Consider the following 26,312-nt stretch of genomic DNA (forward strand, 5'->3'; position numbering starts at 1 on the left):
TCTCCGCTCCCAAATAACGCAGCACATCTATGCCGGTGAATCCACCATGGTGGATGAATGATTCAGTTGAATTCGACTCCCAAAACGATCCTCACCTAGCTGGCAATTGAGACTGGCCAATAGGAACGTGGCCCCGCCCATGACATTATTTTCACAGTGAGAGCAAAATCCTGACACGAGAGCAAAGACAAAGAAAAATGTTTTGAGAGAAACAAATTTTTTTTTTTGAGAAAAAATGTTTTCACACTGATAGCAAAAAAATAATAGAGTCAAAAAAAGTTTTTTGAGAGAGTTTTTTTCTTGGGTACAGCATTCACAGGTAACGTTACACCACCAATCTCCAGAGCTAAAGCCTTCCAGCAGCCATTCCTCCTCTGTCGTCCTCTAATGTTACCCGTTCTTCAATTTCATGAAGCTCTTCGTCGTACCGTGGGTCCCAGTTTTGGTACTGTGACAACACTAGATGTCACAACCATTCCATTCAGAGTTGCGCAGTGAGGCGGCTCGGGATATCAGATACTGCTGTCGCAAAATTTAAGGATATGATCCTCCGTCGTTAAATTTAATACCATGTCCTTGAGTAACAGAGGTTTCCCATACCGACTTTAACCTCTCCTGAATTGATCATGTTGTTGATGGCGCTGTAAGCTTGCTGCGAACAACACTCGACTCTGTAGCACCTCTTATAAAGAAGTTAACAAAGCAAAGAAAGTTTGCTCCTTGGTATAACTCGCAAACCCGTAAGTTAACCAAACTGGAAGAATCTCGTTTAGTCTGGGCAGACAGTCTCAAAATGTATAAAAGGGGCCTCCGCAATGCCAGAGCAAACTATTACTCAGCATTAATAGAAGAAAATACGAATAACCCCAGGGTTCTTTTCAGCACTGTAGCCAGGCTGACTGAGAGTCACAGCTCCATTGAGCCTTGTATTCTTTTAGCTCTTAGCAGTAATGATTTTATGAGCTTTTTTAATGACAAAATTCTAACTATTAGAGGCAAAATTCATGACCTCCTGTCCTCAGATAGTACCTACCTGCCCTCAGCTGTAAGACCTAATATATATTTAGATTGCTTCTCCCAGATTTCTCATCAACAACTGATCTCAATGATTTCTTCATCTATATCATCAACGTGTCTCTTAGACCCCATCCCAACTAGGCTACTTAAGGAAGCCTTACCTTTAGTTAACACTCACTTATCAGACATGATCAATATATCTCTATTAACAGGCTATGTACCACAGTCTTTTAAGGTAGCTCTAATTAAACCTCTTCTAAAAAAGCCCACCCTGGATCCAGAGGTGTTAGCCAACTATAGACCAATATCTAATATTCCCTTTCTTTCAAAGATCCTTGAGAAAGTAGTCGCAGACCAGCTGTGTGATTTTCTCCATTATAATAATTTATTTGAGGAATTTCAGTCAAGATTTAGAGTGCATCATAGCACTGAGACAGCACTAGTTAAAATTACAAATGGCCGTCTGATTGCTTCAGTCAAAGGACTCGTCTCTGTACTTGTTTTATTAGATCTTAGTGCGGCATTTGACACAATTGACCATCAAATTCTGCTAAAGAGACTCGAACATTTAGTTGGCCTAAAAGGTTCTGCACTAAGCTGGTTTAAATCTTATTTATCTTATCGTTTTCAGTTTGTTCACGTTCTTATAATGGGTGTGTATTGCACGGAATGCTGTGAGCTAGAGTGGAGAGGGCTCTAAAAATCGTCTAAAACTTTTGTCTTTAACTGGCTGCCATGGCCACAATTTTCACTGTACATACACAATTTATACCAAAAAATGAAGGAAAATTTGTCCTGGTCACAGATATGTTGGCATGGAATCTCTCACACGTACACATTTTTGCTGAGTGGCTCCAAAGTGAAGGGAGCGCCGATTTTTTTCTCATTCACTCCCATGTAAACTGAGAGGAGAAATTTCTGAAAAACAGCTGAGGTGCAACACATTTGTAACTCGCTCGTGTGACCACATTTTTTACTCTACACATATAAAACATGACACGTGCGTTCACAAGAAGTGGATCTCCCTCACCATCACTTTATTTTGATGATTGGACCAACGGTTTCTGAATGGGAAGAACTTGTTTGAGAAATTTCAAACCCATATTAAACAGCCTTTGCTGATCTGCTCTCTCATGAGCTCTCTGTCTGCCCTTCAGGTGCAGGCAAGTCATTAATTGCCATGACAACGGCTGCACACACATACACGCACACACAGCAGATTACAGCAGCAGAATCTTCATTTGAAACAGCAAATACACATTATTAACACCTAAAGTGCCAAAATGGGCTCTCTAGCGCCACCTAGGCGCACTAAAATGATGTGTGTGCATGTCTACATCTTACATGCAGACATAACAGGGGCAGAATCTCCATTTTAACCCTTTAGGTGCCAGAGTTTATTGAGGAAAATATTCCATTTTCATTTTAACATTTCAAAACGCTGTCACTTGAAAGTGGTGAGAGATAAAGGCATACTGTAAATGAGAAAACTATTCATCATGACCCAAAGTTTGTGATGGGAGTAAATTAACTCATCTAATTTGCATATTGTGGCATCACTAGGCAGTGGCCATATTGGATTTCATAAATCTCAGTAAAACAGCATTTTGAACATATTTATGCAGTAGATTTCTTTTGTTTTGTGCTGTTTTCATTGTCTCTTCCTCAAAATAAAGGAAGAGGAATCTGATGGGAATAAATTCACTCATGTAATTTGCATATTGTGGCATCACTAGGTGGCGGCCATATTGGATTTCATAAATCAAAGTAAAACAGCATTTTGAACATATTTACACAGTAGATTTCTTTTGTTTTGTGTTGTTTTTGTCATCTCATCCTCAAAATAAAGGAATAGGAATCTGATGGGAGTAAATTCATTCATCTAATTTGCATATTGTGACATCACTTCTACATACGTACAGCTACAGAAAGCATTCAAACATCAAAACATTCTGCTCTGTAAGGATTTTTTGATGTTTGTGGCAATATGCTTGATAATTTTAAATAATTCACAATGACGACATAAGCTGGAGGCGGAAACCGGCACAAGTGTGAGGACCCGACCAATGCTGCTTGCAGCTTTAATTATGGTTATATTCATGTATTCAGAAGATGTATCTGGAAAAATACACAAATACAATCCCAAATCTGAAACCCTATTTAGTAAATAGGGTCGCAAAATAGCTAATGGTTATTAACTCCACATGTTGGCTGCTAGCATAATGTTACAAACCTGGAATGAATGTAAGTGAACTAGCTGTGCTAGGGCAGTCAAACACTGTACATCTTTCTGTCTGAATATGATGCACTTTCGCAAGGTGTTTTGACAAATTACTAGTGTTGCCGCTGTTACATGCAAAACATTTGTCACACTTGTGACAATGCGCTGTGTCTGCATCAACTCCTGTAAAGCCACACTTTTGACCATTTGGCTCTCTCCGCCATCGTTATCTATCTAAAGGTAGGCTACAAGCTTGAGTTGGTGTGTGCGCTGTCATGTGTGTGCCACTGGAACAACAGACTAGCCCCCCTGCTCTCCACTCACACACAGCAGGCAGCCAGGGTGAGCGAGACAGATCTTTCGTCTTCAGGGAGAATAGCAAAAATTATGATACAATGACGGGTAATTGACAGAGTTGGTGAAATAAATGTGCAAGATAACGTTTATCTTGTGAAAAAAAAAAACGCGACTGCTCCAGTACATATAGCAGAACCGTTAAGGTCAGAGCTTATCAATACTGCGGTCTTGAAGAATGTAGCCCCGGGACTCGTTCAATACCACAGTTTGGTACTTATCCCGAGTTAAGACATGCTGTGCCAAAGATGGATCTTCTCCGGAGAGGGTCCAAAAGCTGAGATGCCTGCACTCAAGTGGGTAGCGGAAATGTCTCGCCAACCACTGCCAACCCCCAGTGACCACCCTTTTCCCCCACAAACAAGCCGTGTGTGTTGTGAGACTATACTCAACTCTGTCTGCAGGAGACCAGACAGGTGTTTTTGAAAGCTTTTGAAAGCTTTCAGTTCAGCTCTCGTAGCTCGTAGCTTCTAACTGAAAATCTGTGGTTTGGAGTTAAGCTTCACTCCTGTGTCCTGTTTTTACTTTAGATACCTGCTTTATTCTACTGTTTCATGTTAGCTATCAGTCATATTAGATGTCTGTGAAGTTGCTGCTCAAAAACTCAACATTTCCTTGAATTTTATTTGAGGTTTATTTTATTTAGAAAAAGAGACAGTGTATATTGATAAAACATTTTAAAAATGTAAATATACAAGATTGTAGCCAAAGGCTAATTTCCATCTTTAGTCCCTGTTGGCAGGTTGATGGTCCATAATAAATAAGAATAAGTTAGAATAAATAGACAAAATAGTATAAAATCTCAGGAATAGACAGAACTACAGAATAACAACAATGGACAAATTACAGATCATACAGGACTGTGAGAGCAGCTTTGATTTTCCAGTAACCATACTTTTAGATGTTTGGTAAAAGAGGTAAGAGTTGAGAGTTCACATATTGCACTTGGTATTGAGTTCCAGGTATTGATTGCTCTGAAAGAAAAAACGGCTTGACCAAAAGCACTTTTCCTAAAGGGAACAGTGCAGTTACCTCTAGAGCCTGCCCTGGTTGAGTTGTTTGTGTTCTTTTTAATGTATTTCTGCAAAGGAGGTGGGGCTAGACCATGGAGGACTTTAAAGACTAAAATCGAGTCAATATATTTCACAGTGTTCTCCCAGTCTAGCAACTCATATTTCTTTAAAATATGACAGTGGTGATACATTTTTGGTTTTCTATCTAAAACTTTCAGAACTTGTTTATATGCTGTATTTATGGGCTTTAAGTTTGTCTTACATGCTGATGCCCAGTTGGTTATACAATATGTCATGTGTGACATGGTCATTGCGTCAAAATATAGCCTAGCCGACTCAAAGTTAAATTGTTTCTGATATATCTAAAATTGGACAGGTTAAGTTTCATTCTGTTCACAGATTTCTTTATGTGCTGCATGAAATTAAGTTGTGAGTCTAAGGTCACACCTAGTATTTTAAGTCTCTAACCACTTAAAGCAACACTTACCTTTCTGGAAATTTTACACTTTCCTTTGTTTAGGTTAAAATGCTATTAATAAGCTGATGGCACACTAAAATGTAAGTGAATTCCACCAGAAACAAAAACTCATAATTATACCACTGTCATGTGGTTCTAAGAAAACTCTGATCAATCATTGCATTTGGACCGAATGCAATGATTGATCGTAGTTTTCTCCTGTCCTGTCTGTCTTCCCCACGTGGAGGCCTCCGACTGACATAACTGCTCGTGTATCTGGACCAGTCTTATTTACCCTTTTAGAGAAATATATGCAAACCATTTTTGACACATTTAGATGCAGGTGGGAATTCTCTCACCAGTTACACGTTATTCATAACAGCTGTTAGCTGTTTTGCAGCTTGAGGTTTATCTTTTGTGTGTACATATAGAGCAGCATCATCAGCATACAACTGGAATGTGACGGCTGGTGGGTAGCAACTTGCCATATCATTTATATAAGTTAAGTTTAAATTCAGTTCAGTTTATTTACTTTATTAATCCCCCTAAGGGGAAATTCAATGTTTTCACTCTTGCTTGTCAATTACACACAGGTTCGAAAGACACACACACATGCACAAACAGGACCTATACATGCACAAAGTGGAGAGATGTCAGAGTGAGGGGGCCACCCTTGGTGAGGTGCCCCGAGCGGTTGGGGGGTTCGGTGCTTTGCTCAAGGGCACCTTGGCAGTGCCCAGGAGGTGAACTGGCACCTCTCCAGCCATCAGTCCATGCTCCATATTTTGGTCCGGACGGGGACTCGAATAGGCGACCCTCCGCTTCCCAACCCAAGTCCCTATGGACTGAGCTACTACCGCCCCCAGGCTAAACAGCAGGGGTCCTAGACCTGAACGTTTTGGAACACAAGATTGTTTTCACATGCCATGGATTTCACATTTTGTAACGCACAGAATTCTTGATGCAATATATGATTCCATCCATTTTAGTGAGTTCTCAGAGACGTTATAATGAGTTAATTTCGTTATCAACAATTGGTGGTTGACTGTGTCAAAAGCTTGTCTCAGGTCAAGAAACACAGCCCCAACAACCCCCCCTTACTTTGCTGTTTCACAGTAAAAGTTTTTACATATCAAAATAACAGGGGACTTTTATTGTGAAGAATATATAGGAGATGAAATGTGTTGTGAGGGTGGGCGTGGTCGGGGTTCAGCTGCAGGAGAGAGGTGTGGAGATGGCTCAGGAGAGCAGTGCCAGGTGAGTTGATCTGCAGAGCTGGTACTTGTTAACTAATTGTACTCTCCCTTTCAAATGCAGTAGCGTGAAAGCCATGCTGGAGATGGGAATAATAGAAGAGTCCAACAGTGCCTGGTGTAGCCCCATCGTTCTTGTGGTCAAGAAAGATGAGTCTATCTGGTTCTGTGTGGACTATCACAAGGTGAATGATGTTTCACAATTTGATGCCTACCCGATGCCTCGGGTTGACGAGCTCCTGGATCAGTTAGGCACTGCTTGTTTTTTTTGTACGACACTGGATTTGACCAAGGGCTACTGGCAGATTCCCTTGTCTCCAGAGTCTAAGGGAAAGACGGCCTTCTCCACTCCGTACGGGTTGTACCCATTTGGGTTGTTCGGTGCCCCGGCCACCTTCTCAAGGACCGTGTGTTGCGTCCACATGCTGCATATGCTGCGGCCTACCTGTATGATGTTATCATCCACAGTGACAGCTGGGCTAAGCATGTGCAGCGAGTAGTTGCTGTGCTCGAGTCACTGAGGTTTGGCCGGATGGCTCCCCGGCCTAAGTCGGGCAGTGGGCGTATGTGGGATCGGGGTTCAGCTGCAGGAGAGAGAGGTGTGGAGATGGCTCAGGAGAACAGTGCCAGGTGAGTTGATTTGCACAGCTGGTGCTTGTTAACTAATTGTACTCTCCCTTTCAAATGTAGTAGTGTGCTGGGCCTCAGATGATGGCTGCACACCACAGAGACAGACAGGCTGGCCTGTCAGGATTGTTTGGCAAGAGCCGAAACCATTATTTGGTGAGACTGAGGGACTCCAGGGTCTCAACCGCATGTGCCAGAAGAAGCCGGGCAACAGCAGGAGCATGGTGGCTTTATGTTTAGTGTTTATATTGAAGTGTGTGCATGCAGCAGAGAATAAAAGGAGGTCTCTGTAACTGATTTGTCATGTTGGTGTTGTATGCCGAAGGAACTCACGGTAGCGGCTAGACTTGCTACATGTGTTTATCACTTAATTAGTGTAACTTTGTTAGCGGCCTAAAGGCACGTCTAATAATACAGCAAGGAGGAAGGGTTAGAGCAGAAACAGCCACAGTGGGTGCGGTTACATGATGGCTTCTCATTCAGAATTAAATAAATCTGAATAAATTCATTCAAAATTAAATTTTTTCCAGGTAGTTTACATAGCAAAAAATATTCATTCCGAATGAGGGTTTACACAGGAGATCAGTTTAATCGCCTTTATTCGGGTCCATGCAAGGTTTGGGGCAGGGAAGGTTTCTGATTGGATAGGGGGCGGGGCGGATGTTACTTGTTGACGTTTACCTGAAGAAAACACTGTAGTCCTCGCTCTGGATAACAAGATGCTTGACAACGCTGTTCTTAGTGCATTTTTCGGGCTTGTTTTGCTTATATTCTTGAAGCAGCAGTACGACAACAACCTTGTTCTGCTAATGCTTTGTCTGTTGAGGAGGAGAAGGGAGGTAGAAGACCGTGCTGTGGCGAATGGAAACCGGTGAGTGCAACGAGTCCGACTGCTCTATCTCAGCTCGTTGCTATGCAGCCCGTTGCTATGCACGCTATATACGTCATCGCGCCAGAAGGGCAAGGAAACAAGCATGCGCAGAAAGACCAGAATGAACTTAAAGAGGAATGAGTGTATACAAGTGTGAGAAATTCTTTCATTCGGAATTAGAAACGGAATATTCCAGCTCTTTACATCGGAATGAATTTTCAATCGCATTGGCCATTTTCAGTCCAAATTAGGTGTTTACAAGATCACTTTTAATAGGAATGAACTTTCATTCCGAATGAAAAGGGAATTAAACTGTCCATGTAAACGCACTCAGTGAGATGTTAGATGAAGAGCTGCAGACAACAGGCTCTTACTCAGCGTTGGGGGTAACACATTACGGCCAAAAATGGCTTTTTTCAGTAACGAGTAGTGTAAGGCACCACTGTCCCTAAATGCAGTAATCACATTACAGTTACTAAACAAACACTTAAGTCGTTACTTGCGTTACATAAATTCATCATTAGATCTTCCCCTTACTTAAGAGTTAGTGACGGGTTGTCCTCCGTGTCCAGCCGGTCAGCGGCGAACACAGATGTGGGGACGAGCCAGAGGATGAGAGAGTTTCTGCCGCAAACATGCACCGAGACCCAGGGAGACATGGGAGAAGCTTCATGCATTTACTGCAGATAGCCGGAGTGAGGACAGGTGTCTCACTCCGCTACTCTGTGCTGCAACGGAGCACACACTTTCAGTTTATAATTGTAATGTCTGTTGTCGTACTAAGTATTGATAACATGCTTAGTATTTTACAAATTCAAGTTTTTTTAATTTGATGAATGTGGTGCTGATATGCAAAAACGAACTGAATGACTGTGGGGCAGTGGGCAGGTAATATAATCATAACACCTTTACAGGCGGTCACCACCCCCCGTCTGGCAAAATAACTTCTCTGGCAGAAACCCTGCAAATACTTAAGGAGAGAAAGAGGGAAGTCTGCTTAGGGGCTTACCTTGTGAACCTGCTGTGCAGTGAACAAGAAGCTCTGGCCTGACACCTCATGCACCACCATAATAGCATAATGGATTTCAGTCATCGCTACAGTTACATTGATGGGAGAAATCATATGCTTTTATACAAGTGAGAGGGCACAGTGAATGAAGTGGGGGGGCACTGCCCCCTGGTGCCCCCTCGTGAAGCCGACTCTGGGTATATCCATCTAGTTCACTGTACCTACCTTAGGATTGTTACACATATGTAAGGTTTAACGCTATATTGTTAACTGGCAAATTATGTGACAATGCATTTCAGGCAATTTTACAAAGTAACTAGTAATGTAATGTAATGAGTATTGTAACTAATTACTTTCTCCAGGGAGTAATCAAGTAAAGTAAGGGATTACTTTTTTTCATAAGTAATGTGTAACGACCCCCAACACTACTCTTACTGCACCTCTGCAAACAGCTCACCTCCAATGGTGATGGAAAAAAGCATGCAGCAAAAATAACAGGTAAATTAAAGCTGCAAGCAGTGATGGGTGGGACCTCGGACCCTCGCTGTCAGCCTCCAGCTCACGTAGACGGTGTGAATTAGTCTATTCGTAGGAGCTGAAATGTTGATAAAACAAGCAATGTCAATATAACGCAAGGTCATTTTTGGCAATAAACCCATGACTTGGGAGTAGAACTTTGATGGCTTCTGAAAACCAAACTACTGACGAGGACATCAATCAATCAATCAATCAATCAATCAATATCACAAATCACAATTTGCCTCACAGGGCTTTACAGCATACAACATCCCTCTGTCCTCAGGACCCAATGAGACAGAAGGGGAGACAGAGAGAGATGCAGGACAGACGATAATGACAGTAGCTTACAACAACATTAATGAAAGTAATAATATTATAATTATAATTCTGGCTATTGTGGTACAGTATGTTGAATTAATATCTGATAGTATACATATGTGACAATAATCATATGTGTATAATAACAGTAGAAGTATGACACACACACACACACACACACACACACACACACACACACAGAGTCAGACAGACTGCATGTACTTAGGTGACAGCCCAGCCACTTCAAGATGAGCTGGGAACAGTGTCTGTGTTTATTGAAAAATTGAAACTGCCCCCAAAAATGATAATGCATCAAAATTGGTGTTGTTATTTATCATTCACGTATCACATACTGTGATAAATAAAATAAAAAAATCCATCCAACATTTATTATATAGTTAATCTTAATTCATGTTTTTTTTTTCATTAAAGTAACAGTGACTTCATGTAAATAAAATGGCAAATAAGTTTTGAAAATTCTCAAAAGGAATGAATATTTGATATGCATAATCTGAGTAGAAGTTGGTTAAAAGATTTAAGCAAAAAAAGTGTGGAGAAATATATTAATATTTAATATTTTTATGGTTGTTCACACCGTCCCGAAGGGGACAGGTGTGATTTTTTTATAAGGGGGCCCACAGGGTTAAAAAGTACAGGGTTCTTATGAAGGTGGTGTGAGCTTATATTTTGAAAGTTGTAGACATAAGCCATGTGACCTAATGAAACTTTGACATGTGTGATGATCAAACAACACATCCATATTCATTTGAAATCATGTGACCTAGTGAAAGCTTGAGTGATGTGTACTGGCTGCTGTGAGGACCTAAGTGTAGCAAGCAGACACAAATATATACTAGTTAATGTCAGTGGAGAAACTGAGCAGGACTACATGTATTCCAATTCTTAATGAGGTAAAAGAATTTCACCAGGACATCTTGTATTTACAGGTTTTTGGTATCAGGCATTTCTTTCAAAGTTTTAGGAATGAGCACCATGAACTGGACAGTTTGGTAAATGTTATACTGTCGTGTGTGTGACCACACACATACACACACACACACACACACACACACACACACACACACACACACACACACTTCACTCTGACACACAAACTGTGAGTGAAGATTTTGTTATGCTAATTAATGAGAGCTGCAGCTCACACAGAGAGCAAAATGGGTTGAAAGTTTCTCGAACTAGTCCTTCCAGTTCCCAAACCGTGGGTCCGATCTTCAATCTGAAAGCATCACCAGATAGATAAACTTGTTCTGAACACAGAAATATAAAGCTTGTATGTCTATGGACTCAAAAATGTGACCTTAATCACAAGTTTACAGTGTGTGGGCCCTCATCTTTTCTTACAGAGATCATCATGAGGATTTGTGTCCTGCACCTTAGAACGCTTCTCAAATCCAAACCGTTTCAGTAATGACAAAGTCCTTCACAAGTAATTTTCACCAGGGGTAGAGCTGTAATGTGTGCAAGTTTGAAGCAGTTATGATAAACGGTGTAGGAGCAAATATTTTTTGAGAGACAGAATTTGTGAAAAATGTCATCTTAAAAGTGAAAGTGAAATACCGCACTTCCTGTTGGACTTAGGTCAGTAGTTACAGCGCATCATTTGTAGGTCTTGATGAGACGAACGAGCCAGTGTTGGTTTGGTTTAGGGATGTCCCGATCCGATATTCGGATCGGTATCGGCCGCCAATATTAGCAAAAAACGTGCATCGGCATCGGATCGGACTGCATGGAAAAATGCCGATCCAAGAACTCCGATCCAGTTTTTCATGGACTCCGATCCAGGTTTTCCGGCCAGCCCAGCGCTCCGCGATTCAAGCAGTCCATTCCAGTGATCCGCTCCAGTACTTACTATCAATCCACCTGGCCAGCATGCAGACACACATGCATCAAAACAACAAGAAGTGTGAGCTCACGGCAGAGAATTAACCAGTTGGAGAATAAATTAGCAAAGTAGAAATGTCAGCTGTGTGGGAATACTTTTCATTGAAGTCCGAAAAATATGAAGAAGCTGAGTGTAATACTTGCCATGTAAAGGTTAAGCATGGTGGCACCAGTGTGAGAAAGTTTAACACGGCCAACCTCATTAAGCATTTGGAAAAGCATCACAAAAAGCTACAGAGGAGTTTGTCAAGAAGACCACAGAAGCCAAGAAACAACAAGCTCCCCTTAAACAACCAACACTGTCAGAAAGTTTTGCAAAGCGTGACAAACTCCCACGAGACAGCGCCAAGGCCGTAGCAATAACAGAGATGATAACCCAGTGTATTGTGCTTGACGACCAGCCCCTCTCTGTTGTAAGTAATGTCGGATTTAAACGTTTAATCAAGCACCTTGAACCCCGCTACGTCATGCCCAGCCGCCATTACATCGTTGAAAAGGCTATCCCCCAGATGCATAAAGAAGTTAGAAAGTGCATTGCCGAACACGTGGAGAGTGCAAATACACTTAGTTTCACGACCGACATCTGGAGCTCTGACCACTGTCCGCTGTCTTTTCTGAGTCTGACTGCGCACTGGATAGGCCCTGACTTCACCCCGAAGAGAGCTGTGTTACATGCACGCGATTTCAGAAGTTCGCACACAGCTGATGCCATCACGAACGCCATGCAGGAGATGCTGCGTGAGTGGACGATTGACACAAAGAAGGTCCATGTCATTTTAAGAGACAATGCGGCCAATATGAAAAAGGCCATGGATCAACTCGGTGTGGCAAGCTTAGGATGTTTTGCGCACACCCTACAGCTGATAGTACATGATGGCCTCTTGTCACAGCGCGCTGTGAGTGATGCTGTCGCCAACGAGAGAAAAATAGTGGGCCACTCTAAACACTCCCCCAAGGCTTATTCAGCACTTGAAGATCTCAAGGAAGAGCTGAACATCGAACCCAAGCGTCTGCAACAGGATGTCCAAACAAGATGGAGCAGTACCAAGTACATGATTGACAGCCTCATTCATTCTAAACGGGCATTGCAGACCTATGCATCGGAGGGGAGCAGCAACCTGCCAGCCACCCTAACAGGGAACCAGTGGGGGCTGTTGGAGAAAACTGCGGCAGTTCTGAAGCCCTTCCAAGAGCTGACAACCGAAGTTAGTGCCTCCTCCGCCACCGCAGCCGATGTCATCCCCTCTGTCCGTGTTTTGACACGCTTTCTGAGCAATCAGAGTGAAGCACACCTGGGGATCCAAACCATGAAAGCCACCCTTCTCGGTGCAGTCCGCATACGTTTTAGCCATGTGGAATCTGAGCCCCTTTACGCCGTGGCAACACTACTTGATCCACGGTACAAAGACAATTAAGTTGTTAAATTTATTCAGCCAAATGATGTGTGAGAAAAAACATGTTTAAGTACTGTGGATGATGAGGATGATGGGTTACAATCCCAAAAAGATCCAATAGATGGTGCTGTCCTACCAGCTTGAGTGCTTTCTCTCTGATATCAAAACCACATTATAGGCCTACATGTATACTGTGCAGAAACCAGGAATAGTGTTTATAGATTAGACTATCACCGTTTAAAGATATTAAACAGATAACAGAATAAATAAAATAAATTATTATTGCACTGAATAAAACATAATGATTGTGTGTAAATACTGCAGTGATATGAAGTGGTTTACAGAATGACTGTGCTGACATTTTGTGTCACTGTTTGTCTGTGAGCATGAATGTGTGGGGACTGAGAAAGTTATAAAATAATTTGATACAACATTATTATATATTTTATATTTCTGCCAGGTTCTTCACAAATGCAGACAACCTGGAACATGCAAAGGAAGCAGTAACGGCAGAGGTGGTGAAAATGGAAGAAGAGCTGAAGAAGACCTCTGATGAAGCTGTGTCCCAGCCAGCAAAGAAGATTCCACGGAGGGAGGGTGCAAGCACAAGCAGCAGCCTTGGCAGCATCTTTGACGAGATATTGGAGGAGAGCAGCGCAGCAGCAGCAGGTCCTTCTGAGCAGCAGATCACCCCAGGGGCACTGGTTCAAGTGGAGAGCTACCTCAGCGAGGCTCCCCTTGATTGTAAGAACAGTCCTTTCCATTACTGGAGAGACAACCAAGCTCAACTCCCCATCCTGGCAGCAACAGCAGCTAAGTTCCTCTGTGCTCCCTGCACAATCGTTGAGAGTGAGAGGCTCTTTAGCACAGCATCGATTATCATTGATGAGCACAGGAGCAGGCTGACGGCTGACCATGCCGAAATGCTCATCTTCCTGAAGAAGAACTTACACATCATGCTTGGACTGCAGAAAGGGGAGAGTGTGGAGATGGGCGAGAGTGTGGAGATTGGGGAGTAGCAGTCAATAGGAACTAACGGTCAATTTTAGTTAACTGACTGAGTATTTGTTTTCTGCTCTGTTTTTTTGAGAGTTATATTTATTTGGTTTACTGTTAAGTAAAGAGCACTGGTGTTTTTGGGCACAAGTGTGTAGAGTCTTGCTGCTGCTATTTATTTTAATTTATGTTAGACATTTTAAAGATTTCTTCGTGTGTTGATTTATTTTCTATTTATTAAGGGGCCAAAGCAGCCAAAACAAACCTTTTTTATTGTTGTTAATTAATGTTCATGTTTAAAGTTTGTTTACAATAAACAGGTCAGTTTATCATACCAACTGTTGTGGATCATTCTAACTAACCCAATTGGGTTAGTTAGAATGATCAAACATGTTGCCACAAACATCAGAAAATCCTTACAGAGCTGAACGTTTTGATGTTTGAATGCTTTCTGTAGCTGTAGGTATGGATAAGTGATGTCACGATATGCAAATTAGATGAATGAATTTATTCCCATCAGATTCCTCGTCCTTTATTTTGAGGAAGAGACAACAAAAACAACACAAAACAAAATAAATTTACTATGTAAATATGTTCAAAATGTTGTTTTACTGAGATGTATGAAATCCAATATGGCTGCCACCTAGTGACACCACAATATGCAAATTAGATAAGTTAATTTACTCCCATGACAAACTTTGGGTCATGATGAATATTTTTCTCATTTACAGTATGCCTTTATCTCTTACCACATTCAAGCCACAGCCTTTTGAAATGTTGAAATGAAAATGGAATATTTTCCTCAACAAACTGACACGTGAAGGGTTAAAATGGAGATTGTGCCCATGTCATGTCTGCATGTGAGATGTAGACACGCACAGACATCATGTTTCTGTGGGTTTGTGTGTGACAGCGGTTGCCATGGTAATCAAGTAGGTGCACCTGGCAGAAGAGCAGAGAGAGACAGACAGAACACAGAGAAGAGACCTGTTTTAGTGGAGATTTAACTCCTCGAACAAGTTCTTCACATTCCCAAACTGTTGGTCCAATCATCAAAAAAAAGTAATGGTGAGAGAGATAAAGTTATAAAGAAGATCTGTTTAGCAGCAGTTGAGCTGGCACGTGTCCCTGTTTGAAGGCGATACGATAAATAATGTAGGAGGAGATGTGTTTTTTTGAGAGCACGTTTGAGGTGAAATCTTACTTTGAAAGGTCAAGTAGCTCACTTCCTGTTGGAATTAGGTCATGGGTGTCAACGCGTGATTTGTAAGTCAAACACACCAGTTTTGGTTTGATCTTGATACGACATTCCGATGGGCTGCAGTGGCCAGTTTAGTGCACCTATGTGGTGCTAGAGAGCCCATTTTGGCACTTTAGGGGTTAATAATGTGTATTTGCTGTTTGAAATGAAGATTCTGCTGCTTTAATCTGTCCTTTAAAGATTGTGAGACACACAGACCAGAGAGCCCTGTGGCTGTGTCTGTGTGTGCAGCCGTTGTCATGGCGATTAATGACTTGCCCGCACCTGTGGCAGACACAGACACGTCAGGAAAGCAGATCACCAAAGGCTGTTTATAAAGGGACTTAACTCCTCAAACAAATGCTTCGCATACCCAAACCGTTGGTCCAAGCAAGAAAATAAAGTGATTTTGAGAGACAGCCACGTCTCGTGAACGCACGTGTCGCGTTTTATATTTCTCGAGTCAAAAATGTGGTCAGGGGAGAAAGTTAAAATGTGTTGCACCCCAGCTGTTTCCAGAAATTTCTCCTCTGAGTTTACATGGGAGTGAATGAGAAAAAAATAAGCGCTCCCTTTGCTTTGGAGCCACTCAGCAAAAATGTGTACGTGTGAGAGATTCCATGTCAACATATCTGTGAGCAGGACAAAGTTTCCTACGTTTTGTGGTATAAATTGTGTCTGTACAGTGAAAATTGTGGCCATGGCAGCGAGTTAAAGACAAAAGTTTTAGACGATTTTTAGAGCCCTCTCCACTCTAGCTCACAGCATTCCGTGCAATACACATCCATTGTAAAGTGAGAATTTCTCCACTTTTGCTCATGGTACTTTGAGAGGCACAGATGAAAAACGGTAAAAGATATGAAAAAGATGAAAACATGAGTGAATAGATGAGACCTGTGGCAACATTTGAGAGTTGGAATGGAGTCTGTAGCACAAAGTATGGAGACGCTGTAAATGCTAGAAAAAGCCCTAAGATTGGTGTCTTTCTCCCCCCTGCTGCCATTCATTTCCTATGGGACAGCTTTTGAGGATCGCCAGGACGTTTTTCTGACATCTCACCTTATGGAGCCCATAAAATCCAAACTAAGCGAGTAATGAAAAAGTTACAAATAACTTTTGATTAGAACGAGTTGATCTGTCATCTGTGCAAGTTTGAAGCCGATTGGATAAGCGGTGTATGAGAAGAAGATTTTTTAGGAAAGGCAGTTTTAAGGCAAAATCTTACTTTGAAAGGGCAAATAGCTCACTTCCTGTTGGATTTAGGTCAGGGGTGTCAGCGCGTGATTTTTAGGTCTTCATGAGACGAACACGCCACATTTGGTTTCATGTTTCTACGACATTCCTACAGGCCGTGGCGACCATTTTTGTGTGCCTAGATGGCGCTAGAGAGCCCATTTTGGCACTTTAGGGGTTAATGTCATGATTTTCTAAAATGTTTCACCGGTTCTGATGTGCATGCCAATTTTGGTGAGTTTTTGAGCATGTTTAGGGGGTCAAATTCCAGTTCAAAGAGGCGGCGGGAGAAAGAATAATAATAATTAAAGCTGCAAGCAGCGTTTGGCGGGACCTCGCACTCGCGCCCGTTTCGGGCCCCAGCTTATGTCTTCACTGTGAATTATTTAGAAATATCAAACATGTTGCCACAAACATCAGAAAATCCTTACAGAGCTGAACGTTTTGATGTTTGAATGCTTTCTGTAGCTGTAGGCATGTAGAAGTGATGTCACAATATGCAAATTAGATGAGCGAATTTCTTCCCATCAGATTTATTTTGAGGAAGAGACAACAAAAACAGCACAAAAGAAAAGAAATCTACTGTGTAAATATGTTCAAAATGTTGTTTTACTGAGATGTATGAAATCCAATATGGCTGCCGACTAGTGACGTCTCAATATGAAAATTAGATGAGTTAATTTACTCCCATGACAAACTTTGGGTCATGATGAATATTTTTGTCATTTACAGTATGCCTTTATCTCTCACCACTTTCAAGCCACAGCCTTTTGAAATGTTGAAATGACAATGGAATATTTTCCTCAATAAAGTCTGGCACCTAAAGGGTTAAAATGGAGATTGTGCCCCTGTCATGTCTGCATGTAAGATTAAGACACACACACACACCATGTTTCTGTGAGTTTGTGTGTGACAGTGGTTGCCATGGTGATGAAGTAGGTGCACCTGGCAGAAGAGCAGAGAGAGACAGACAAAACACAGAGAGACCTGTTTTAGTGGAGATTTAACTCCTTGAAGAAGTTCTTCCCATTCCCAAACCGTTGGTCCAATCATCAAAATATTGTGATGATGAGAGAGATAAAGTTATACAGAAGATCTGTTTAGCAGCAGTTGAGCTGGCATGTGTGCGTCTTTAAAGTCGATACAATAAACGGTGTAGGAGGAGATGTTTTTTTTAAGAGCACATTTCAGGCAAAATCTTACTTTGAAAGGTCAAACAGCTCACTTCCTGTTGGAATTAGGTCATGGGTGTCAACGCGTGATTTGTAAGTCAAACACACCAGTTTCGGTTTGATCTTGATACGACATTCCGATGGGCTGCAGTGGCCAGTTTAGTGCACCTATGTGGCGCTAGAGAGCCCATTTTGGCACTTTAGGAGTTAATAATGTGTATTTGCTGTTTGAAATGAGGATTCTGCTGCTGTAATCTGTCCTTTAAAGATTGTGAGACAAATGACCAGAGAACCCTGTGGCTGTGTCTGTGTGTGCAGCCGTTGTCATGGCGATTAATGACTTGCCCGCACCTGTGGCAGACACAGACACGTCAGGAAAGCAGATCACCAAAGGCTGTTTATAAAGGGATTTAACTCCTCGAACAAATGCTTCGCATACCCAAACCGTTGGTCCGAGCAAGAAAATAAAGTGATTTTGAGAGACAGCCACGTCTCGTGAACGCACGTGTCGCGTTTTATATTTCTCGAGTCAAAAATGTGGTCAGGTGAGCGAGTTTAAAATGTGTTGCACCCCAGCTGTTTCCAGAAATTTCTCCTCAGAGTTTACATGGGAGTGAATGAGAAAAAAATCAGCGCTCCCTTTGCTATGGAGCCACTCAGCAAAAATGTGTACATGTGAGAGATTCCATGTCAACATATCTGTGAGCAGGACAAATTTTCCTACGTTTTGTGGTATAAATTGTGTCTGTACAGTGAAAATTGTGGCCATGGCAGCGAGTTAAAGACAAAAGTTTTAGACGATTTTTAGAGCCCTCTCCACTCTAGCTCACAGCATTCCGTGCAATACACACCCATTGTAAAGTGAGAATTTCTCCACTTTTGCTCATGGTACTTTGAGAGGCACAGATGAAAAACGGTAAAAGATATGAAAAAGATGAAAACATGAGTGAATAGATGAGACCTGTGGCAACATTTGAGAGTTGGAATGGAGTCTGTAGCACAAAGTATGGAGACGCTGTAAATGCTAGAAAAAGCCCTAAGATTGGTGTCTTTCTCCCCCCTGCTGCCATTCATTTCCTATGGGACAGCTTTCCAAGATTGCCAGGACGTTTTTCTGACATCTCACCTTATGGAGCCCATAAAATCCAAACTAAGCGAGTAATGAAAAAGTTACGAATAACTTTTGATTAGAACGAGTTGATCTGTCATCTGTGCAAGTTTGAAGCCGATTGGATAAGCGGTGTATGAGAAGAAGATTTTTTAGGAAAGGCAGTTTTAAGGCAAAATCTTACTTTGAAAGGGCAAATAGCTCACTTCCTGTTGGATTTAGGTCAGGGGTGTCAGCGCGTGATTTTTAGGTCTTCATGAGACGAACACGCCACTTTTGGTTTCATGTTTCTACGACGTTCCTACAGGCCGTGGCGGCCATTTTTGTGTGCCTAGGTGGCGCTAGAGAGCCCATTTTGGCACTTTAGGTGTTAATGTCATGATTTTCTAAAATTTTTCACCGGTTCTGATGTGCGTGCCAATTTTGGTGAGTTTTTGAGCATGTTTAGGGGGTCAAATTCCAGTTCAAAGAGGCGGCGGGAGAAAGAATAATAATAATAATAATAATTAAAGCTGCAAGCAGCGTTTGGTGGGACCTCACACTCGCGCCCGTTTTGGCCCCCAGCTTATGTCGTCACTGTGAATTATTTAGAAATATCAAACATGTTGCCACAAACATCAGAAAATCCTTACAGAGCTGAACGTTTTGATGTTTGAATGCTTTCTGTAGCTGTAGGTATGGATAAGTGATGTCACAATATGCAAATTAGATGAGTGAATTTATTCCCATCAGATTCCTCGTCCTTTATTTTGAGGAAGAGACAACAAAAACAACACAAAACAAAATAAATTTACTATGTAAATATGTTCAAAATGTTGTTTTACTGAGATGTATGAAATCCAATATGGCTGCTGCCTAGTGACGTCACAATATGCAAATTAGATAAGTTAATTTACTCCCATGACAAACTTTGGGTCATGATAAATAGTTTTCTCATTTACAGTATGCCTTTATCTCTCACCACTTTCAAGCCACAGCCTTTTGAAATGTTGAAATGAAAATGGAATATCTTCCTCAATAAACTCTGGCACCTAAAGGGTTAAAATGGAGATTGTGCCCCTGTCATGTCTGCATGTAAGATTTAGACACACACACACCATGTTTCTGTGAGTTTGTGTGTGACAGCGGTCGCCATGGTGATGAAGTAAGTGCACCTGGCAGAAGAGCAGAGAGAGAGAGTGACAGAACACAGAGAGACCTGTTTTAGTGGAGATTTAACTCCTCGAAGAAGTTCTTCCCATTCCCAAACCGCTGGTCCAATCATCAAAATAATGTGATCATGAGAGAGATAAAGTTATAAAGAAGATCTGTTTAGCAGCAGTTGAACTGGTATGTGTGCGTCTTTAAAGCCGACACAATAAACGGTGTAGGAGGAGATGGGTTTTTTCTTAAGAGCACGTTTGAGGGGAAATCTTACTTTGAAAGGGCAAATAGCTCACTTCCTGTTGGATTTAGGTCAGGGGTGTCAGCGCGTGATTTTTAGGCCTTCATGAGACGAACACAGCAGTTTTGGTTTCATGTTTCTTCAGGTTTCATGTTTCTTTGGCGAGTACTGCTCTGTGAGCAGTCCTCTGCCTGTAGGCTCGGTCCCTAATAAACGCACCAAAAACAATAGGGTCCTCGCCTTTGGCGAGGACTGCTCTGTGGGAATAAACGCAGCAAAAACTATAGGGAGGGTCCTCGCCTTTGGACTGCTTTGTGAGTAGTCCACTGCTGTTGGGCCCGGTCACTAATGAACGCACGCAGCAAAAACAAGAGGGTCCTCGGCGAGGACTGCTCTGTGAGCAGTCCTCTGCCTTAGGGCTCGGTCCCTAATAATAAACGGAGCAAAAACAATAGGGTCCTCACCTTCGGCGAGGACTGCTCTGTGAGCAGTCCTCTGCCTTCGGGCTCGGTCCCTAATAATAATAATAATAATAACAATAATAATAAACGCTACAAGAACAATAAGGTCCTCGCCCTTCAGCCGAGGTCTCTAATTAAAGCTGCGAAGCAGCGTTGGGCGGGACCTCGGCCCCTCGCCGTCGTCCCCCAGCTCAAGCTGTAGACATAAGCCATGTGACCTAATGAACCTTTGACATGTGTGATGATCAAACAACACGTCCATATTCATTTCAAATCATGTGACCAAGTTAAAGTTTGAGTGATGTGTACTGGCTGTTGTGAGGATCTAAGTGCAGCAAACAGACACAAATATATACTAAGACCTACAAATGTTGAATTAATATCTGATTGTATACATATGTGACACTAATCATATGTGTATAATAACAGTAGAAGTATGACACACACAGACAGATAGACATAGACGGCTGAGTTAGCGACATGCAGAGAGGGAGAGAAGGGAGAAAGAGGACAGAGGGAGGAGAGAGAGATAGGGGGGGACAGGGAGTGGAGTGTGTGTGTGTGGGTGTCTGTGTGTCTGTGTGTGTCTGTGTGTGTGTGTCTGTGTGTTCGTGTCTGTCTGTGTGTGCCATACTTCTACATACTTCAGTTTTGGTTTGGTCTTTCTAAGTGGATCCTACCCGTCACACCAGGCATTTTAGTGTGTCTAGGTGGCACAACAAATCGTCAGGAGATTTGGGAGCACATCACCTGGAAGATGCCATAAAATCCAAACCATTCGAGGATTGAAAAAGTTACGCACAATAATTGATAAGGACACGTTGAACAATGATGTGTGCGAGTTTGAAGCCGATACGATAAACGGTGTACGACTAGTTGATTTTTTAAGGAATTTCTTTTTTTGAGGAAAACTCGTACTTTTAAAGGAAAATACCTCACTTCCTGTTGGATTTAGGTCATGGGTGCGAGTGCGTGATTTATAGGTCTTTATGAGACGAACATGGCTGTTTTGGTTTGATCTTCCTACGACGTTCCTATTGGCTGCACCGGCCATTTTTGTGTTTCTAGGTGGCACTAGAGAGCCCATTTTGGCACTTTTCAGATTAATTTTGTCATTTTATAAAATTTTTCGCCAGTCCTGACATGCGTGCCAATTTTGGTAAGTTTTGGAGCATGTTCAGGGGGTCAAATTCCAGTTTAAAGTGGCGGCGGATGAAACAAAGAAATGATGAAGGTTACAGGAACGAGAGGGACGTCGTCCTTCGGCCGAGGTCCCAAATAATAATAATAATAATAATAATTAAAGCTGCAAGCAGTGAAGAACGGGCCCTTGCACCTTTACGCAACTCGGGGGGGCTGGCAGGACGCCTTCTGATGCGTCAGTTCTCGTCTCTTGTCTCGTCATCCTCCGCTTATCCGGGTCCAGGTCGCGGGGGCAGCAGCCTCAGCAAAGAAGCCCAGACAGTCCTCTCCCCAGCCACCTCCGTCAGCTCTTCCGAGGGAACCCCGAGGTGTTCCCAGGCCAGCTGGGCGATGTAATCCCTCCAGCATGTCCTGGGGCGGCCCCGAGGTCTCCTCCCGGTTGGACATGCCCGAAATACCTCCCAAGGGAGGCGTCCGGGAGGCATCCTTACCAGATGCCCGAACCACCTCAACTGGCTCCTCTCGATGTGGAGGAGCAGCGGCTCTACTCCGAGTCCCTCCCGGATGTCCGAGCTCCTCACCCTATCTCTAAGGCTGAGCCCAGCCACCCTGCGGAGGAAACTCATTTCGGCCGCTTGTACTCGCGATCTCGTTCTTTCGGTCACTACCCAGAGCTCATGACCATAGGTGAGTGTTGGAACGTAGATCGACCGGTAAATCGAGAGCTTCGCTTTCTGGCTAAGCTCCCTTTTCACCACAACAGACCGGTTAAGCGTCCACATCACTGCTGACGCCGCCCCAATCCACCTGTCAATCTCCCGCTCCATCCTACCCTCACTCATGAACAAGATCCCGAGATACTTAAACTCCTCCACCTGAGGCAGGACCTCCCCCCCGACCTGGAGTGGGCAATCCACCCTTTTCCGGCTGAGGACCATGGCCTCAGACTTGCTGATTCTCATCCCAGCCGCTTCACACTCGGCTGCGAACTGTCCCAGCGAGAGCTGGAGGTCACTGTTCGATGGAGCTAGGAGGACCACGTCATCCGCAAATATCAGGGACGAGATCGTCCTGTCACCAAACCTGACACCTGAAGTGACAAAAATCGGTGCCTGGAATTGGGCCTGACGGTTCCCGACCCTGTCCTCCTTGTTTCTTCTAAAATATCTTCTGTGGTCAATTCAGTATCTTAGGTTCAGCTGGCAGGTACTTAGAAAAACACTGGAGATAGGCAGAATCTGGTGCAATCGAGTTTATTGTGTTCACAGGCAACAACACAGACAAACTCACGAGTCAGCCTCTGGAGGACGACTGAAAACCTGCTTTCGGCGCTCTGGCTTATATGCTGGTGGAGGTCGAAGAGATCTCCACCCATTTCCGTAGTCCTTCCCATTTCGATCCGTTTTTACTGGTAGCAGACTTTGCCTTTGTTCCGGCTCAAACTGGAATCTGCCACCAGTATTTCCGGAATCGCTCTCACTCTATTTTTTAAAAACATGTGATCTCTGGGGACTTACATGCTACAGTCCCTCGGGCTCCTGTGTAATATGAACCATTACATGCACATTAAGTAATACAATCATTTGAGTGTGTGTGTGACCTTTCCAGTGTAATATAAACTCTTAAGTGCATTAGGCAGTACAATCAAGTGAGTGTGCTATCTTCTTTACACAGCATATGGCAGCTTGTATGAGTGTCACTGTAAGTTCACAACATCATGTGAGTGTAGGTCAGTGCATTATATCATTACACAGAGCGTGATAGGTTATGTATGTCAATAAGAGTTTACAACTGAAATGTCGCTAAGAGTTCACACCATTATATTGCATATTACACATAAATGCAGTATTAGTTTTTGTAAAAGTCTACACACTAACATGGTTATATAGCTATTTGTATCTTATCCCACTTATATGGTCTAACACCTGATGAGGGTTTTGACTTTTACACTACACACCCTCCACCCCTCGGCTGCGCCTAGAAATTCTGTCCATGAAAATTATGAACAGAACCGGTGACAACGGGCAGCCCTGGCGGAGTCCAACCCTCACCGGGAACAGGTCCGACTTACTGCCAGCCACGCGAACCAGACTCGTGCTCCTTCGGTACAGGGACTGGATGGCCCTTTACTAAGGGCCACCAATCCCATACTCCTGGAGCACCCCCCACAGGATGCCCCTGGGGACACGGTCGTAAGCCTTCTCCAAATCCACAAAACACATGTGGACTGGTTGGGCAAACTCCCATGCCCCCTCCAGCACCCTGGCGAGGGTAAAGAGCTGGTCCACAGTTCCGCGTCCAGGACGAAAAACCACATTGCTCCTCCTCAATCCGAGGTTCAACTATCGACCGGACCCTCTTCTCCAGCACCCTGGCGTAGACCTTACCGGGTAGGCTGAGGAGTGTGATCCCCCTATACTTGGAACACACCCTCTGGTCCCCTTTCTTGAAGATGGGAACCACCACCCCAGTCTGCCACTCCAGAGGCACTGCCCCCGATGTCCACGCAATGTTGCAGAGGCGTGTCAGCCAGGACAGCCCTACAACATCCAGAGCCTTGAGATATCCAGGACGAATCTCATCCACCCCCGGGGCCCTGCCGCCGCGCAGTTCTTTCACTACCTCCGGGACTTCTGCCCCAGAAATTGGACGACCCGCCCCCGAGACCCCCGGCTCTGTTTCCTCACTGGAATACGTGTTGGTGGGATTGAGGAGCTCCTCAAAGTATTCCTTCCACCGCCCGACAATGTTCCCAGTTGACGTCAGCAGCTCCCCACCCCCACTGTAAACAGTGTAAGCAAGTTGCCGCCTTCCCCCCCCTGAGGCGCCGGATGGTTTGCCAGAACCTCTTTGGAGCCGATCGATAGTCTTTCTCCATGGCCTCACCGAACTCCTCCCACGCCCGAGTTTTTGCCTCCACGACTGCTGCTGCTGCGCTCCGCTTGGCCCGCCGGTACCCGTCAGCTGCTTCTGGAGACCCACAGACCAACCATGCCCTGTAGGCCTCCTTCTTCAGCCTGACGGCTGACGGTTACTGCCGCGACTGGCCCCCGTGGCCTTGCAGCCACAGCTCGCAACAGCCACCTCGACAATGGCAGAGCGGAACAAGGCCCATTCGGACTCAATGTCCCCCTCCGCCCTCGGGACGCAGTCGAAGCTCTCCCGGAGGTGGGAGTTGAAGATCATCTTGACAGGTTCTTCCACCAGGCGTTCCCAGCAGACCCTCACTGCTTGTTTGGGCCTGCCAGGTCTGCGCGGCGTCCTCCCCTGCCACCTGATCCAACTCACCACCAGTTGACAGCTCTGCTCCTCTCTTCACCCGAGTGTCCAGAACATATGGTCACAGGTCAAATGACATGACTACAGACTCAATCATTGACCTGCGACCTAGGCTGTCCTGGTGCCACGTGCACCGATGGACATCCTTATGCTCGAACATGGTGTTAGTTATGGCCAAACTGCGACCCGCACAGAAGTCCAATAACTGCACACCACTCGGGTTCAGATCGGGCAGGCCGTTCCTCCCAATCACGCCCCTCCAGGTCCTGCTGTCATTGCCCACGTGAGCGTTGAAGTCCCCCAGCAAAACAATGGAGTCTCTGGTCGGGGCACTGTCCAGCACCCATCCCAGGGACTCCAAAAAGGGCGGGTACTCTGAACTGCTGTTCGGCGCATAAGCACAGACAACAGTCAGGACCCGTTCCCTGACCCGAAGGCGCAGGGACGCAACCCTTTTGTCCAATGGGGTAAACCCCAACGTACAGGCAGAGAGTCTGGGGGCTATCAGAAAGCCCACCCGGCCCTCCGCCTCTCACCCGGAGCAGCTCCAGCAAAGGAGAGAGTCCAACCCCTCTGAAGGATTTGGGTTCCAGAGCCGGAACTATGTGTCGAGGTGAGGCCGACTATATCTAGCCAGTAGCGCTCAACCTCTTCCACAAGCTCCAGCTCCTTCTCCGCCAGAGAGGTGACATTCCATGTCCCAAGAGCCAACTTCCTTAGCCGAGGATCAGACCGCCAAGGCCCCCGCCTTGGTCTGCTGCCCTATCCACACTGCACCGAACCCTTCTGGATCCCTCTGCTGGTGGTGGGCCTGCAGGGGGACGAGCCCATGTAGCCGGTTCGGGCTGGGCCCGGCCGGACTCCATGGGCAAAGGCCCGGCCACCAGGCGCTCGCCCACGGGCCCCAGCCCCAGGCCTGGCTCCAGGGCGGGGCCCCGGTAACCCTCCGGGCCGGGTACACCAACTCTTGTTATCTTCCATCATGAAGGGTCTTCTGAACCGTTCTTCGTCTGACCCTTCGCCCAGAACCAATCTGCCATGGGAAACCCTACCAGGGGCAAAATGCCCCCGACAGCACAGCTCCTAGGGTCATTAGGGCACTCAAACTCCTCCACCACGATAAGGTGACGGTTCTCGGAGGAGTGATGCGTCAGTTCATTTCTGTCAAAGTTAGACATCGCATGCAGGAGCAACTTGGCCTATCCTTGTTACAGTGCTGGAATGACATATTTTATATTTTGTATCACTTCCTCTTTCCACTAGGGGGAGTTGGAGTGTGCACTAATTATACATCATGTTTTTATACATCAAATATACACCACAGCATGTAACTTTCAGATA

General features: G+C 44.2%; 2 protein-coding genes across 2 annotated transcripts in view; one reads left to right on the forward strand and one right to left on the reverse strand.

The window, feature by feature from the left end:
• The window catches only part of LOC117260943 (uncharacterized), a 140,958-nt gene that overhangs the window by 56,881 nt on the left and 57,765 nt on the right, over nucleotides 1-26,312 (reverse strand). The window lies entirely within an intron of this gene.
• LOC144463915 (zinc finger BED domain-containing protein 4-like) lies at nucleotides 12,029-13,974 on the forward strand. Its single transcript, XM_078169669.1, has 2 exons — nucleotides 12,029-12,960; nucleotides 13,416-13,974. The coding sequence occupies exons 1-2, from the start codon at nucleotides 12,029-12,031 to the stop codon at nucleotides 13,972-13,974; spliced, it is 1,491 nt and encodes a 496-aa protein (XP_078025795.1).

This window comes from Epinephelus lanceolatus, chromosome 7 (assembly GCF_041903045.1).
Source record: "Epinephelus lanceolatus isolate andai-2023 chromosome 7, ASM4190304v1, whole genome shotgun sequence".
Lineage (NCBI taxonomy): Eukaryota > Metazoa > Chordata > Actinopteri > Perciformes > Serranidae > Epinephelus > Epinephelus lanceolatus.